This window comes from Tetrapisispora phaffii, chromosome 10, assembly GCF_000236905.1.
Source record: "Tetrapisispora phaffii CBS 4417 chromosome 10, complete genome".
NCBI lineage: Eukaryota > Fungi > Ascomycota > Saccharomycetes > Saccharomycetales > Saccharomycetaceae > Tetrapisispora > Tetrapisispora phaffii.
This window is the reverse complement of record NC_016529.1, coordinates 488,187-505,065: the sequence shown is the minus strand read 5'-3', so window position 1 is coordinate 505,065 and position 16,879 is coordinate 488,187. Positions and strand designations below refer to the sequence as shown.

The following is a 16,879-nucleotide window of genomic DNA, read 5'->3' as shown; positions in this document are numbered from 1 at the left end:
CAATCAATTGCATGAAAGACAAGATGATGAGTATATCTTAGTTGATGTCTCAAAATAATAATTACCTCCCGAAACCCGGGAGCATATATACAACTAACTAGCTTTCTTTATAAACATATCTTTATATCTTATATATACTTTCTATCTATGTCAAGGAACTACATTCAATTATCATATTTGATATTATAAGCGATGAGCAAAATTAAAGATAAATTCAAACTGAAACGGTTTTTGTTAAAAAGATTGAATAGAATGTTATTTATGTTCAACAGCATTAATAATGATGCCGATGAATTAGAGTATATAATATTACAAAGCTGTGATGGAAGGACTGGGTATTAAGCTCGAGGAGAGTTTACTGAAGAGAACTAACTATCTTGTGCTGTTTGTGGAACGCTCTGTTGTGATTCTTCCCATAATCTCAATGTAATTTCGGCAAGAAAACAGGGAATTTGTGAGCGTTCTTCTATCCACAGGTGGAAAAGCTCTTGCCAGTCTGCTACCACTGTGCTAAGATTTGATTTCAATGAGTTGGCTATTAAGTCGGCAATGATGTATTTATTTGGCTTAAAACAGGAAAATATCTTTATTCTCCCATCTTTTTGGAACTCTAACTTGAATCCCAATAATGAAGTGACCACATCTATAAATTCTAGAGACTTTTTGTTGAACACTTGCATTAAACGTGTTGATTTTTTGTTCAATTTAAATATTTCATGTTCTTGTTCCTTTAAATCAAAATTCAACGATTCGAAAACGGTTCTCGGCACATACTTTCTGTCATCTCTAGGCTCTGAACTATCTCTAAGCAGCTCTTGTAAAAGATCCTTATTCTCACGTTTTAGTATATCTAATTGCTTTTTCCTTAAGAACTGCTCTTTTAATAATGGATTATCTCTTAACTGTAAAATTCTAATCTTTTTTTCTTTAATGTTTACTAATTTCTTAATTTTTTCTTCCAGTAATTTTATAACATCATTAAGTTTTTGTACATCTTTGGAATACTGTATATTTTCTAGTTGTAACTCATTTAATCTTTTTGAATAATTCAAAGTAACTTGGTCACTTGCTTTTCTCTTTTTAGACCCCACTTGTTCTGATAACAATTGATCATTTAATACTTTTAAATCTTCTGTTAAATCTTGATTCTTATTTTGGACATCTGACAACATTTGAATTAGATATGTGGAGTTATTTTTTTTGTTTGTTAGGTTTGCATCATTTGGATCTTTCTTGTTTTCTGTAACAAAATTAATTTCTTCCAACTCCTGTCTCAATAACTTACATTCTTCAAATGATAACAACTTCTGTTGTTCTAGTTCGTGATTGATCTTTTTCAAATTTAATATTGAGGCTTCATAATTTTTATGAAGATCCAATGATTGATTTCTTTCCAAGGCCAATTCATCATTTAATGATTTCAATTGGAGGACGTCTTTCTGCAACTGAGCATTTTCTTCTTTATAATTCTGGCATTCTTTTTCCAAAGACCTAAACTTAGTTAAAATTTGTTCTGGGTTCACATCTTCGTCTGCATTAGCCTCTCTATCCAAATAAACTCTCCAAGTAGACAATTGAGAATTTAGTTTCTCATTCTCCTCCTCTGTGCGTTGCAACACACTTCTAGCATCCTCTAGTGAATTCGTTGTTTTTTCATATTCTGTTTTCCAATAAGATGCAGTTTCTTGTGATATTCTCAATTTCCTTAACTCGTTGCATTGGGTAATGTTGGCTGTTTCTAACTCTTTAACATACTGTGATTGATCTTGCAATAGTTTATTTATCGTAGTTAGCTCTTGAAATTCTTCGGTTGAATAATTTTTATGGTTATCTATTATACCATCAACTTTAACTCTCTCTAATTCTTGATCTTTCTTATGTATAGTTTTCTGAAGCTGGACTATCTGATTACTCTGTTTTGTAATTTCATTTTCGAATCTCTTAATCAATGCTTGTGATGCCTCTTGTTCACCTCTATTTTCATTCACTTGATTCTCAAATTTTGTTGCTACAGATTCGTACTGACTTCTCAAAAATTCGCATTCATTTTGTTTCACTTGCATATCAGATTTCATGGTAGACAGTTTCAAATTAGACTCTTCAGTTTCTATTTCATATTTTCTTTGCAAGTTTCTCAGCTCCTCTTCCAATAGTCCATTAGTCTCATATAGTTTCTGCAAATCTTGCAATGTCTTTTCCAACGTGTCCATATTCATCTTATATTGTCTATCTATATTATCATACTTTCTTTGAACCCTCAAAGTTTCTATCTCATGCTCATTCTTCATATTCGTTAATTGATATTTTAAAATTCTAATATCATCATCCTTATTGGATGCAGTTGCTTCAGGTGAACCGATATTATCTACGTCATTGAAGTTAGGAGCTTCTCTGTCCTCAACAGCAACCTCCACAGCATAATTATCATGAACAGATCCCTTAGCATATTGGGATTGGATATCGGATTTAGCCGCTCCTGGAGACTCCAGGAATGGTGAAGAACCACCACTATTACTCATATCAAATTATATATCTCCTACTTGAGGACATGAACATGGATACACAAGATGTTGAAGTATATCAAACAAACGTACCACCCATTCTTTTATATTTTTTAACTTAATCAGTTTGACTGCTGGGCTGATTCCTTTTGAAGTGTTGCGCTTTCAAGATGTTCCTTTAACATACTTTTAACTGAAAAGGATCATTTTTAATTAACAAAGATTTAAAAGTTGATAACATTTTTAAGGTTCTATTGACTATTGGAACCAATTGACTGTTATAATTATAGGCTCTTTTGGTTATTTAATATTATCTGGAGTGTTTTTATAATCCTAAAAGAGTACAAGAAAGGTTATAAGACTTATAACAAAAATGTCAAAAGTGTATGTATTTGCATTAGTGAAATCGTGCATGTTTCTAAAGGTCATATGAACTAACTATAATTGCGTGATAGCATTATTGAATAACAATATCGTTCACTCTTTGTTGGTGATCCTATTGTTGATTCGCATGCTAAATATGCCGTGTTTTTTGCTTTTATTACAGACCAAGAAGTTTTAGGTTATTAGAGGAACTGGAAAAGGGAGAGAAAGGTATGGGACCAGAATCGTGCAGTTATGGTCTAGCTGATAGTGATGATATCTCTATGACTAACTGGAACGGGACGATATTGGGTCCGCCACACAGCAACCATTCCAACAGAATATATTCGTTGTCCATTGAATGTGGTCCAAGTTATCCTGACGAACCTCCAACCTTGAAATTCATCTCAAAAATTAACTTAAACTGTGTGGATAGTGCTACAGGTGTAGTTAAACCAGATTTCAATCCAATCAAGAACTGGAAAAGATCATACACAATGGAAACTATACTATTGGAATTGAGAAAAGAGATGGCTCACCCAAGTAACAAAATGTTGCCACAACCAAAGGAAGGAGAAACATATTAAAAGTCATGTACAACTATATAAGTATATCAAGTACATACATTCATATATATATATATATGAATGTCTATATAAATGGTACAATATAATAAAAATATGAGATAGATACAGTTCTAAAAACCAGGATTCATGTGGCTCGCTGACTATTCCACCTTTTCGAGTCACAGAAACATCATTGGGCAGCTAAAAAACTACTATTCACTCTTCAATGGCGCCATACAATCGTTTACTGTACTTTTGTTGATCCTTGATCAACCAGTTCATTATAATTCCTTTAGATAAATATATATATATTGCCTTAGTAAACCTTAACCTAAAAATTTTCAGGCTTGAAATGAAAAACTTGAAACCTTTCAGTGCCCATCATTAATATAATTAAGATACAACTAAAGTTATTAGAATGTGGTTGTTTCTAAGCTACCAGATCAGTAAAATCATTGCTGTTTCTGGGTTGTTAAGTTGCTACTGTGATCCCATTTCGACAAGTTTTATTATTAGCAAACTTAGTGCACTTGAAGTAATACGAATCCCCAAGGGATAGAATTGAGATTAACAAGAATTTTTGGGTAATATACATATATGTATATATTTATGCATAATGATGTATTATCCGTTAAGATTAATTACAATCAGACAACATTATTTTTTATCCAAGCCTTTGGTTAGGTTTCTAAGCAATAAAACCAACGATGAAATTGTTCCAACTCTTTTGACACAGCATTTGAAAGTGAAGCCAGTAACGATGCTTACGGCTTCCAGATCTCCTGGATATGTTGCTTCTCCGCATTCGAAATTACAATCCATGATTTGGAGTAATCCTATTAGAAATGTGTTTATCACGAAAAAACCAGGTACAACCACCACAAGAGAGGCAATGGTTAAATTTATCACTCATTTGCACGATTCATATCCAGAAATTAACGTTATTGTTCAACCACCGGTTATCAGTGAGATATCTAATGATTTCAAGACCTTCCCTGAACAAAATCCAAACCACCCACATGTACTATTCACTGGCGAAAATGAAGATATAGTCACTAAAACTGATTTAATGGTCACATTAGGAGGTGACGGTACTATTTTACATGCTGTCTCCATGTTCCACGATATGCAGGTGCCGCCAGTGTTAGCATTTTCTCTTGGCACTTTGGGTTTCTTATTACCTTTCGATTTCTCTGAACATGAGGTAGTTTTTAACCAAGTGATGAATTCAAGAGCCAAGTGCCTACATAGAACCAGGCTAGAGTGTTTTATTGTTCGTAAAAACGACCCCAAGAAGATTAGTAAATTGGTTTCTGTTCATGCTATGAACGATATTTTTTTACATAGAGGTAATGCGCCATATTTGGCCTATTTGGATGTCTTTATTGATGGTGAATATTTGACAAGAACCACCGCAGATGGTATTGCTCTGGCAACACCAACTGGATCAACGGCTTATTCGTTATCCGCAGGTGGATCGATTGTCTCACCATTAGTTCCATCCATTTTATTGACTCCAATTTGCCCAAGATCGTTATCTTTTAGGCCATTGATTTTACCACATTCTTCTCATGTGAAGATCAGAATATCAACAAAGTCGACTTATAACCTGGAAAACAACAAAATTAATTTATCCATAGACGGTAGACCATATGACAGTTTAGATGTTGGGGATGAAATACATGTTATCAATGAAACGGGGACAATATATTTGAATGGTTCTGAGCTTCCGCCTGAATACAATTCACCCGATCTATTCAAACGGAAAAGTAAAATAAAATACTCAGGTATTTATTGTGTTGCCAAAACTGAAAACGATTGGTCGCTTGGCATTAATGAATTGCTTGGTTTTAATTCAAGTTTCAGATTTAAACCTGCAAAAACTAAAAACGACAAACCAAGCAACTGTTCATTCGAAGAGTAAGTCTCCGATCAGAAAATGCACATTTTCAGATAAACAAGACAACAACAAATAAACTCACACAACAAGTTACGCATTTGTGTAACCTGTGGAACTACCTTCCCCAGCTCTGAAATTCTATCAATATTCTTATAATATTCGAAAGTACTAACTACTCTCTTTTAGACAAGCAGATAATTTAGAACCGTTCAATCAATTATTTTATTTATCATCACCCATAAACGGTGAGACAACTATATGAACAATTTAGTAATAAATTCAGGTTTACTCTAACTAAATAGCTACCCATAGATATTAACACTAATGGAAATAAACAGCTATTCCTAATCTGTAACGATTGTTTCAAAAACCTCTTAAAATTTCGATTTCAACATTCTCAATCAAGAATGTCATTGCCATTACGGGCCCAAAAAGGAAAGAGTGGGTCCAAATCGGAAGCACCCTTTGAGCAAGATCCGAAACCTACTACGATAATCAACCTACTGATTAGTAGCGGATGTTAACTTCTTGCAGTATTGCTCAAGTTCCATGGAACTTGGCATTGTCGTTTATATGCCTAATGTCGAATTCTAAGTTACCTGCGCAAATTTATTTTTTGTCCGCGCGTTTCTTTGGCAGATGACAATACCTTCCCGATTAGGACGGCAATGACGCAAATATTCATTGCGATAGCGAATGCCAGGTACTGGTGTCGTTGAGCTATCATGCTGGTTACAACGAGTTATATGTCTTGGATTTGTGTTTGCTATTACCCAAGAAAACCTTTAATTGCTGTGTTTCTATGGTTCCAGGAATTGTGGCCCAGGTTTTTGGATGAGATCCGAACCAGAATTGAGTGATTTGGTTGGACATTGGTATGTTTTAAACAGGGATGCAAATTTTAATATGAAACTTTACTGCTCATCATGAAACAGATAACATAGGTTATGGATAGGTGATAGTGAGCAACGACCGTGGTTGGGATGAACACTGAGATGGTTGCAAAAGTATAAACTGGCATTTCCAAAATGAACGCAATCAAAAAACAAAAGGTATAAAAAGGTGGCTAATTCTTGTAATGATTCAAATTCAAAATTGTTTCCTTTATCCTTTATAATATAAGATATAAGAAACCATCAAACAATACCAACAAACAAAAAACAATCACTTTCAAAAATGAAGCTCTCTTCTGTTTTATCAACTTTAGCTTTAACTGCTACTTCCGCTTTCGCTGCTCCAGTTTCCAATGAATCTGTTGACAATGCTTCCGTTCCGGCTGAAGCCATTATTGGTTACTTAAATTTCGATGGTGCTAACGACATTGCCTTATTGCCATTTTCTAACTCTACCACTAGCGGTGTTATGTTCATTAACACAACCATTGCTGAACAAGCTTACGAAGAAGCTGGTGTTTCTTTATCCAAGAGAGAAGCTGACGCATGGCACTGGTTAAGACTGGATCCAGGTCAGCCATTATACAAGAGAGATGCTGAAGCCGATGCTGAAGCTTGGCACTGGTTAAGATTGGACCCAGGTCAACCATTATACAAGAGGGATGCTGAAGCCGATGCTGAAGCTTGGCACTGGTTAAGATTGGACCCAGGTCAACCATTATACAAGAGGGATGCTGAAGCCGATGCTGAAGCTTGGCACTGGTTAAGATTAGACCCTGGTCAACCATTATACTAAATGTAATGTTTCATAAATGCCTAATCGTGAATTCAAATGTCTTTATCTTTCCTTCTTAGATCTTGTAGCAAACAATTTCAGTTCGTCAAAATATCCTACATTAAATCTTCCCTACTTTGAATATTAATTTATAAAATAGTTAGTCACTTATATGTACATATAATAATTAAACTTTAACAAAATTGAATATTTTATAAAACTTTTTGGATACAATTCATAGGTATCAATTTAAAAAGAATAATGATTACTTTTTAAGTTTTGGTATTAAAATGAAACTTGTTTAAAAGAGCATTGGAAATATAGCTGACTCTTAACAATTTACATAATACTTTCCAAAATATAAATTATTTGTATCTTAAGTGTGTTATTCAGATATTTAATTGTATAATATTGCAAGTGGTTCTTAAATAAAGGTATTTGTTACTATATAAAAATATTTATGATCGCTTTATAAGAAGCAATAACATTTTTTATAATTGTTTATTCTGAGATTAATCTAAAAAAAGCTTACGACAAACACGACAATTAGAGCAAAGACTCCAATTATTCCCCTGTTATAGGTATTTTTATCCTGATATTTATTAGGTTCTTTGCCATCTATAAAACCTTTATTTTGAATATCCTCAGCTAATTTCTCTTGCTCTGCATATTCTCTGTCATTTGATTCAGTATCATATGGTTTTTCTGACAGATTATCGCTGACAACTGCCTTAGAATCAGCATTAAAAGTTTTTATGTGCAAACTATCTGGTTCATTTGTTTGCTGACGAGGTGTTTCTCGAGCTGTCTGGTCAGCTAATGTCGTTTCATCTTCGGAAATATACGACGTAGTACCAGCTCGTGACTCTTTGATGTGGTTTCCTTTAACATGTGGGGTACTTAACTTCGAATCCTCAGTTGGATCAACGATAACCACGTTATTTTCATTGGAATTTTTATCCAATTCCTTAGGATAATTATCACCAACAAACCAATTGTCGTTATCGTCAATAAATTTAAAATGGAATTTCTTGGGTTCATCTCCTAACTCTGGGAAATCAATCTTGTAAACCCACTCCTCCCCTACCAATGACATAGAAACGATTTTCCAATCGTTGAATTCACCAGCAATATTTAATTGCCTGAATTTATTCAATGGTTGCTTGTAAGTAATTATTGTCATTATTGTTCTTATTTCAGTAATAGTAAAATTGAACCAGAAAACACAGTCACAAAAAATGTACCAAACCAATTATATCCAATATAAAAGTATTATTCAGTAATGTAAACCCGGTTACACAGTTGGTTAGCTAAATTCAATATATTAAATAGTCTAAACCCTTGATATTATCCGTTAGCAACCCTTTGGTAATCAAACTTCAAAAAACAGACTGATATATTCCAAATATGCAATTTTATCAACACTCAATTGAACACTATACACTTCTAATACTCAAGGACCTTCTAATATATAGAACTAACCTGTAAACATGGTTTCTTATAATAAGGTGACATATTACAAAATGAACGATCCTTTCATTGAACAATGGCTTGCGTTTAATTGATGCGAGAATGACTTTCTCTTGAGTCAACCTATATAAAGGAAACAAGTGAGTGACAAAATTATACAATTTGAGGTTAATAGAATGTATAAAGTGTTCAATATGGATTCAGTAGCAATATAAGTGATGTATGGTATATATTTTGTTGTGATGTTTGGTTGAATTAATTCGATTGATAGCGTTAAATAATGAAAGTTGAGATAGTAAAGTTCCCCAGATTTGTAAATACAAATGTTTCTATAAAAATCAGCCTTTCAAAAAGATCATATAGTATATGCTTCTCATTAATTTATTGCTAAGTATATATACATGTATATACAAGCTAAATTACTTTATTATAATATACAATAGGTGGTATTATAATATAAATGTCTCTTATTAATGTGCAATGTTCCCGCATCTGTCTTTACCAAAATTGATCTTTAGATTCTTGAATGTTGGATTGTTTTTAATTTTATCAATAGCAGAAATTGCATTATTTATATTTGTATAGTTAACGAAGCAGCAGTTCTTGGAATATAAGAAATTGATTTGCTCCACTTCACCATACTCGGAGAAGATTCGTCTTAGATTGGAATCTGTGAAGTATCGTTCTCTCTTTGTGCCGTCAGCTGTGAAATCGATGTTGCCAATATAAACATTTCTTGATGCACCGTTGCTTACTGCTAGAGTCAATGGATTGGATAATGGACCAGAATGTTTACCCCAACCTACTTTGCATCTCTTTTTCTGTAGAACAAAGCCGTAGATGGAGCTCATAGCATAAAATTGTGCTGCTGAGACAGGATCAATGAACGTCACAAAGCAAACATGACGATCAGAGAGAAGTTTGATATTCTGCAATAATCCACACCTTATAGTATTACATATGTCTTCAATACGAATATCATTTGGTAAGTTTCCTAAGTACACAGTACGGTTCCCAAGATTATTCGAACCACCGGCAGATGTCGCAATTGCAGCAGCAGCAGCAGATTGTTGAAGTAATGCATTGGCAAGTAAACCTGAGTTTGTTTGTTCTAGACTATTTGCTTTGCTTGTCGGTATACCTAAGAATTGAGCGGCATTATGCTTTTGTGTTTTAGTGATAAATGCACATCTATCCTTTCCATAATAGATTTTTTTTTTACTGTAGTAAGGATTGGAATTGGATAAATTGTTGACAACTTTAATTGCACTTAGAATGGAAGTAAAATGAACAAATGCAAATCCTTTTTCTTTAAATATCTTAATACAATCAATATCACCATATTCTTCTAAATCTTTTCTCAATTTTTCTTCTGTCATAATATCTTCAAAATCATCTGAGCCATGGTATATAGTTGCATCATTATCTTTCTGCTTATTATGATCAGTGGTGTTTAATTGACCAATGAATATATTCCTTGTGGCTCCATCGGTAGCTACGCTAGTTGCAATTATCGGAGAAAGTGGGCTTGGCTTGCCCCAGCCAATTTTAATATCTTTACCATCTATATTTAATCGTTTTAAAATCGCATCTGAATGGAATAATAGCGATGAATTTTCATCTAAGAATGATATGAATGCACACATTTTTTCTGGTAAGATCTTGACCTCTTCAATGACTCCACTACGTACGTGATCCAACAAATCACTTGCTGTTAAGGTTGGTGGGATATTCCCTAAGTACACGGTTCTGCTTGGTGCAGTGACGTAATTCGAAGACAAATTTGAAGACAAATTTGATGAATTCACCGAAAGTGTTTGTGGTTCTACTTTAGTGATAGCTGATGCAGCTGCAGCAGCCACCCTAATATTAGAGTGAGAATAATCTTTTGTATTATGGTGAACCATTCCTTGATGTGAATCTACTGGATGTGGCCATTGATTTTCGGTATAGCTAGAATCAATATACATATTATTTGGCATGTCATCCATGTTGCGGTTAGCGTATCTATGTTGCTCACCCATGTATTGTTTCTCGTCCAACATATAATCTGTATTCGAATTACGATGTTGACCTTGTATCATTTTCTGATACGAAGTAGGATCATAAGGATAAGAATTCATATAGTCATTCATATCAGAGTGCGCCCATGATTCCTTTATGTTAAAATCATTCTGAGTCTCAAAACCTCGAACGTTATCATTTAACCTAGCAGAAACAATATCTGGTATAATACCTAAATCTTGGTTCATCTTCACACTTGTTTTCTAAGTAAAGCAAATATCTAATCGGGAGAATAAACAATGCAATAGACGAACTTCCATAAAATAATATACCAATTTCTCAAATAATAATAGGATTGTTAACACTAATAACTAAAGTTCATGCAACTTTATAATAGTTCACAGTCAAACTTATTTCTGCAACACTGCGCTCAACGGAATCGTCTATTCTGTCGAGATAGGAATACAAAACAACCAGTCTATAAATTCACACAAACTCTATTATCAGGATCTGCACCACAAATGGTTGCAAGCTATTAACACTTATCCATTTATACATTTATTTAACTAAATTAAAGGCAGATTCTGAATCTTAAAGGTCAGCTCATTAAAATTTTTTCACTATAACCCCGCTTGACCAGTGAGAGAAGCCTTGAAGTTGAAGTGACACAATTCATGACAAGAGCAGCTGTTATAAAAGATGCAATTGATAAAAGGTTTACGGGGGTTGCTATGTTCTTGAGATTGTACTGTGGTAGAAGCTAAATTTTTACTCATTGTTTGACATTCATTTACCTACAATTTTTATGCGTCAGTTTCGAGTTCAAGCCGTTTCTTCCTCTGGCGTGGACATTCCTGAACGGGAAGTGGTGCCTTCAGACTTTGTCATGGCGTCTGAGGAATCATTGACACTCTGTGGGTTCGCTTTCAATGTATCTATTGTTTCTATCTCTGGCTTGATGAACATTGAGCTGAACTCGTCTTGGTCTGGTGCTTTCACAGGTTCTTCTAATTGTATTTCTTGCTTCAATTTTACGCTTGAGTTCGTATCTGTTCCTTTGTCCAATTCTGAGTCCGATTCTGACTTCAATGCAGTCATGGCAGTATCAGTAGTGGCCAAATTCAGTCCCGAACGTTGAGTTGGTTTTTTGGGCGAGATGCCAAAGAATTCAAAATCTTCGAAATCGTCTGGTTCTTGTGCCTTTATTATCGTATTAGGTTCTTCCAACTTCATTTTCTTCTTCTTTAGCAATTTAATGTTGTCATTAGAAGTTCTCTGCATTCTGTGACGCTTCCCAGGTGAATTTAATTCAGTAATACTTCTGTTGATGTCCGAATTAATAAAATTTGAGTCATCGAGCACATCGATAGAATCATCTCCATATGCTTTCAGCCTTTCCACAAGTTCTCGTATTTTATTCTTCTTCTCATTCAATAATGTCAACACCACTGACTTAGTGGCCTCATCCCTCTTGCATAATATATCATCGAGCAGTTTCTTCTCTGCTTCTGCCTCTGCAATCGTGCTCTCCAATTCAGACATCTTCCCCAACATGCTGTTTACCCTATCGTTCGCTTTGCAGACATTCTGAGATAGGAGTGTAGAGTACTGGAACAGATCAACCTCCTTAGTGATGCTATTCTTCGGGAACTCGATTTCAGCGATCTTCTCAACTATCCCGGCTGATTCTAATATCAGAGCTAAATGCCAAGTCGAACCTTCATTCAAAGACATCGTTGCCGTTGTAAACTTAACTTTGTCCTGCAACTCCTCGACATATATCGCACGGCTCGACAGTATTCTCAAAATCTCGTACCACATATACTCCCGCTGGGATTCCCTATCGTCTCTATATATCTTCAAATCATCAATACTCAAATCTTCCTTACACCTAACATCCGTCCCATCAGACAACAGGACCTCACATATCCTTAAACCCCGGACCTGCAAAGAATCCAAACCAGCAGACTCAAATGCACTCTTACAGAATATAGTAGTGTTCAAATCGTTCTCATCATCATCGTCCCTCCCAGCAACATCATCTTGTCTGATATACGTCCCAGGTACGCAACAGATAAATTCACCCATAGCAGCACCTTTTATCTCACAAGAACAGAGTAAAACCTACAATGCCGGACACTTTCACAGTTCACCAGCTTGTCATCTCTACATACTCACGTACACCAACTGTGCAAACGTGGTTAGCAACTATAGTTCAAGTCATCACAACTCATCGAAGGTATTTCCAAAGTTGCGATGACCTTGTCGTTTAACGGACGCTTGCACGTGATATTCTGTGGACTTTTAATCACTGACAGTAAAATATTGGTTTCGATATTAGTAATAACAATTAAAAGTACTTTACATGGTTACATTAAACCTTTTTGAGAGGATAGTTTTAGTATATAAGAGAGGGATCATACTGCCTCCGTGACTGACACTGTTTGGGATTTTATAGCTACTGTCCTTTGGTTCACAGATAGCGATTAGGTTTTTGTTGATAACGGTGAGAAAGTTGGATACTTATTAACAAGGTTTTTTTCATACATATACACAATGGCTGCTTCTTCTGTCGTTGAGGAACAAACTACTAAGGATGATCTTATTCTTCCACCGGATTACGAGCTGCAAGCTCCAGAACCTGAACATTGCCCTGGGCCAGAGTCGGAAGGTGCTGGGAAAAGTGATGCTTGCAACGGTTGTGCTAATAAAGATATTTGTGAGAGTCTACCCAAGGGTCCTGACCCCGATATTCCGTTAATTATTGAAAATCTGTCTCAGATTCAACATAAGATATTGGTGCTTTCTGGAAAAGGTGGTGTAGGGAAGTCTACCTTTTCCGCCATGTTGAGTTGGGCACTTTCTGCAGATGAAAATTTGCAAGTAGGTGCAATGGATCTCGATATTTGTGGACCTTCTTTGCCACGCATGTTGGGCTGCAACAAAGAAGTAGTCCATGAGTCGAATACTGGGCTGACACCAGTCTATGTTGCGGATAATCTGGCCACCATGTCCATCCAATATCTACTACCGGAGGATGACTCAGCAATTGTATGGAGAGGCTCCAAGAAGAACCAGTTAATTAAAAAGTTCTTGAAAGATGTTGATTGGGACTACCTGGATTTCTTGATAGTTGACACACCTCCAGGTACTTCAGATGAACACATTTCAATAAATAAATTCATGAAAGAATCAGGTATAGATGGTGCCCTTGTGGTAACTACTCCACAAGAGGTTGCATTGCTAGATGTAAGGAAAGAAATAGATTTTTGTAGAAAGGCTGGTATTAATGTCTTAGGATTAGTGGAGAATATGAGTGGCTTTGTTTGCCCAAGTTGCAAAGGAGAATCACAAATTTTTAGACCAACAACAGGAGGAGGTAAGGCTTTTTGTAAAGAGCTGAACATACCATTTTTGGGATCTGTACCTCTTGATCCACGCATCGGGAAGTGTTGCGACTCAGGTGAGAGTTTCTTAGATCTTTATCCAGATAGCCCCGCAACAGATGCCATTTTGGATGTCGTCGAAGCACTAAGAGACACTATAGAGGGAAAATAATAAATTTGAAGGGATGAAGGGCTCATTACACATTTTCAATTACAATAAAAAGTTACTAATGCATTAGTTAGCATATCTTCATATTACTACAAACAGTCATTTTAAATATCAGTGAAATTTAAATAAAAACATTTAATAAAATCATTACAACATTTTAGTAGTTACAACATAGAAATACTTACTTTTATGTACCGTTAGAGATATAGTAAGTTAACCTTTGTATCATTTATCCAAGGTAAACTCCTGTTAATTTTTTTAATAAATAGTGCCAATGCTTCATCTTTTCCATATGCTTCTCCTCTTATGGCTTCAAATTTAATATTCAATTTACCCATATTATTTGAACCAAGATTGATAAATTCCCTAGCGGGAATTAGAAACCTCATCTTGTTATCTGTTTTGACATCATAATTAGCGAATAATAGATGAAATACACCCATATGTTCCACAAGTTTTATATTGTATAACAATTGGAAGGATATATATTGTTTCAAAAACGTTGAATCACTTTCTAATTGTTTTAGTAAGTTTGATAATACATCCATCAATGTAGCCTTATTATTTTTTAAGGCAATTTCAGATGATAATTGATTAACATATTGAGAAATAAATGGATCAGAGCCTTCTTCTAAGTAAATATTTTCAGTTATTTGGGTAATTTGGAAGTTCCTCATTTCAACATTAATTACAGGAAACATTTTAATATTTAATTTAATTTGTAATGTTGAATTAACCATAGATACAAATTTAACGTTAGTAATATTTTGTAATAAAGAGAATTTCATTTTTAGTCTCGAAATATCATATGTAGTGAATACTTTCCCTTTCATAGTGTCTGCTGCTAAAGCAGAAATCTCTTTTCTAACAGATGTAATTTTGTCATTCATTTCCTTAACATATAGTAATAGTCCCTCCTTCTTTGTCTTCAAAGTTGTATATTCTTCTAGTTTAATGCCATTCGCCATTAGTTCTTGCTTCAAGTTTTCAATATTGATCTTATCATTCAAAGTTGATTCCTTATTATATTTTGCCGCTGGTAATTCCTTCAAAAGTCTGATCTCACGTCTAATTGAAGCTCTAATAGAATCTGTTCTGTTTTTAATGTTTTTGACATTTTCTAAATCTTCAGATATTTTCTCCAGTTCTTCATTCAATATTGTAATATTTTCTTGAAGCACATTTTGTAAACCCAACAAATGTTGGATGCGCCATTCATACCAACCACGTTGTGCAAGTAACCCAGAATAGTTCTTTATAGTTAACATTTTTTGACTGATGGATTGTTTATGTGATAAATCAGATGCATAGTATTCTGCAATAATTGGTGGGGGGTTACTGATAGTCTGATTATCCAAATCATCTAATATGCTTTTAGAATTAGAGATTTTCTTCAATAGCTCGGTAATAATAAAAGTATTCATTTCAAATATTGGTGTATCAATGTAAAAAAAATTATAAAGCTGATTGATGGGTACTCCATTGGTTTCTGATAATTGTGATAGTTTAAAAATGATATCCTGTTTTTCTTCTCCGCTGACGGTGTTGTATTGATCGAAGTCAAGATTTAATTCTCTCAGAAAGTCTTTAATTGAATGACGATTGGATTCAAGGTTATCAGTTGTTTCTTTCGTTTCCACGATTTTTGCATTGGGGGACACTATTATGGGTTTATTTAAAGATATTTCATGTTCTAATGAACTCATTGCGATAGGAGACATTCTTTCAATATCCGAAACAATATCATCAGTTTGTGAATCAACCAACGGTACTGAAGCTGAGAGTACAGGAGGCTCAGAAGTATCATTAGTAGCATACGCACCATCCTCAGCAAGTTTTCTTCTTTTTGAGTCCAATTTTGTTGGCGATTGGAGATTGGGTTGGACCATTGTAAAATCCATGGCTACCGATATCGATTTTTCCATATCTGAATCATCGTTTTCTGCTGTAGTAACTTCATTGGTAGCGGCAAGTTTTGACGTAGCTGCGCTAAATACTTCTGTCATTTCCAATGCTTCACCTTGAGAAACAGCGTTTACTTCGTGGAATGAAAGTTGATGTTCCTCTGTATTTCCACGTTCATTAAATACCCCTGTAAACTCCATTGTAATATTGTTATCTGTTTTCTTCTGCTCTAACGACGAGGCAGTGTCAATGGTCTGTTGAAATTCTTCGACAATTCCATTTGGCTTTGTGAAATCCATTGTTTCATTCAATTTATCATCTACAAGCATGTCTTTATCCCCTAATTTTTCTGCTAATTCCCCATTATCTTGAACAAATAACTCTGTCATTTCCATAGTGAATTCGTCACCATTACTCTCACGATTTGAACTAATTTGAACTGCAGCACGAACAGGCTCTGTTAAGTCGAGACTCATATCAGGTTGTTGTGTAGAAGTGACCATATTTACATCTGTATTTAACTCCTGGGAACTTGTCGGCAACAATTCAACTGGGATCCTACGACGTGGTTCTCTTACTTTCAATCTCTGTTCAGGTACAAAATCAAAGCTGTGTAATGTGACATCTGGTGCAAATGACACCCTTCGGTTCAACTTACTCTGCATACCAGATGTATTTATATTGGAAGTCGTATTATTGCCATCCAGCAAGTCTACCTTCGAGAACCCCATACTGGGCAGAGTATTATTATTACTATTATTCATGCCATAACTGTCATTCTCATCATGGAGTCTCTCTTGTGTCGATTTTAAAATACTTTTATTGGACATGGCTCCTCAGTTGACAAAGCTATTTTAATCACCTTCTTTTGCCTGTCCATAACAGATAACATCAATTTCAATCAATCTACTTTTCTTATACTCATCAATATCGATTGTGATTGTTTG

The 16,879-nt window shown here is 34.8% G+C and overlaps 9 protein-coding genes across 9 annotated transcripts; 4 read left to right on the top strand and 5 right to left on the bottom strand.

The window, feature by feature from the left end:
* Positions 1–368: 368 nt before the first annotated feature.
* Positions 369–2,519, bottom strand: MAD1 (coiled-coil domain-containing protein MAD1; the record flags this gene model as incomplete). Its single annotated transcript, XM_003687432.1, has 1 exon — positions 369–2,519. The coding sequence occupies one exon, from the start codon at positions 2,517–2,519 to the stop codon at positions 369–371; it is 2,151 nt and encodes a 716-aa protein (XP_003687480.1).
* A 355-nt stretch (positions 2,520–2,874) lies between these two features.
* MMS2 (E2 ubiquitin-conjugating protein MMS2) lies at positions 2,875–3,451 on the top strand (the record flags this gene model as incomplete). The annotated part of the gene is made up of 2 exons (XM_003687431.1): positions 2,875–2,885; positions 3,049–3,451. The coding sequence occupies 2 exons, from the start codon at positions 2,875–2,877 to the stop codon at positions 3,449–3,451; spliced, it is 414 nt and encodes a 137-aa protein (XP_003687479.1).
* A 598-nt stretch (positions 3,452–4,049) lies between these two features.
* POS5 (NADH kinase) lies at positions 4,050–5,354 on the top strand (the record flags this gene model as incomplete). The annotated part of the gene is made up of 1 exon (XM_003687430.1): positions 4,050–5,354. One exon carries the CDS (start codon positions 4,050–4,052, stop codon positions 5,352–5,354), a length of 1,305 nt encoding a protein of 434 aa, XP_003687478.1.
* Positions 5,355–6,506: 1,152 nt separating this feature from the next.
* Positions 6,507–7,019, top strand: MF(ALPHA)1 (Mf(Alpha)1p; the record flags this gene model as incomplete). The annotated part of the gene is made up of 1 exon (XM_003687429.1): positions 6,507–7,019. One exon carries the CDS (start codon positions 6,507–6,509, stop codon positions 7,017–7,019), a length of 513 nt encoding a protein of 170 aa, XP_003687477.1.
* Positions 7,020–7,515: 496 nt separating this feature from the next.
* UIP4 (Uip4p) lies at positions 7,516–8,181 on the bottom strand (the record flags this gene model as incomplete). The annotated part of the gene is made up of 1 exon (XM_003687428.1): positions 7,516–8,181. One exon carries the CDS (start codon positions 8,179–8,181, stop codon positions 7,516–7,518), a length of 666 nt encoding a protein of 221 aa, XP_003687476.1.
* A 757-nt stretch (positions 8,182–8,938) lies between these two features.
* MRN1 (Mrn1p) lies at positions 8,939–10,720 on the bottom strand (the record flags this gene model as incomplete). The annotated part of the gene is made up of 1 exon (XM_003687427.1): positions 8,939–10,720. The coding sequence occupies one exon, from the start codon at positions 10,718–10,720 to the stop codon at positions 8,939–8,941; it is 1,782 nt and encodes a 593-aa protein (XP_003687475.1).
* A 574-nt stretch (positions 10,721–11,294) lies between these two features.
* On the bottom strand, positions 11,295–12,560 carry LIF1 (Lif1p; the record flags this gene model as incomplete). Its single annotated transcript, XM_003687426.1, has 1 exon — positions 11,295–12,560. One exon carries the CDS (start codon positions 12,558–12,560, stop codon positions 11,295–11,297), a length of 1,266 nt encoding a protein of 421 aa, XP_003687474.1.
* Positions 12,561–13,028: 468 nt separating this feature from the next.
* Positions 13,029–14,030, top strand: NBP35 (Fe-S cluster-binding ATPase; the record flags this gene model as incomplete). Its single annotated transcript, XM_003687425.1, has 1 exon — positions 13,029–14,030. The coding sequence occupies one exon, from the start codon at positions 13,029–13,031 to the stop codon at positions 14,028–14,030; it is 1,002 nt and encodes a 333-aa protein (XP_003687473.1).
* A 194-nt stretch (positions 14,031–14,224) lies between these two features.
* SPC105 (kinetochore-microtubule binding complex subunit SPC105) lies at positions 14,225–16,762 on the bottom strand (the record flags this gene model as incomplete). The annotated part of the gene is made up of 1 exon (XM_003687424.1): positions 14,225–16,762. The coding sequence occupies one exon, from the start codon at positions 16,760–16,762 to the stop codon at positions 14,225–14,227; it is 2,538 nt and encodes an 845-aa protein (XP_003687472.1).
* Positions 16,763–16,879: the final 117 nt, after the last annotated feature.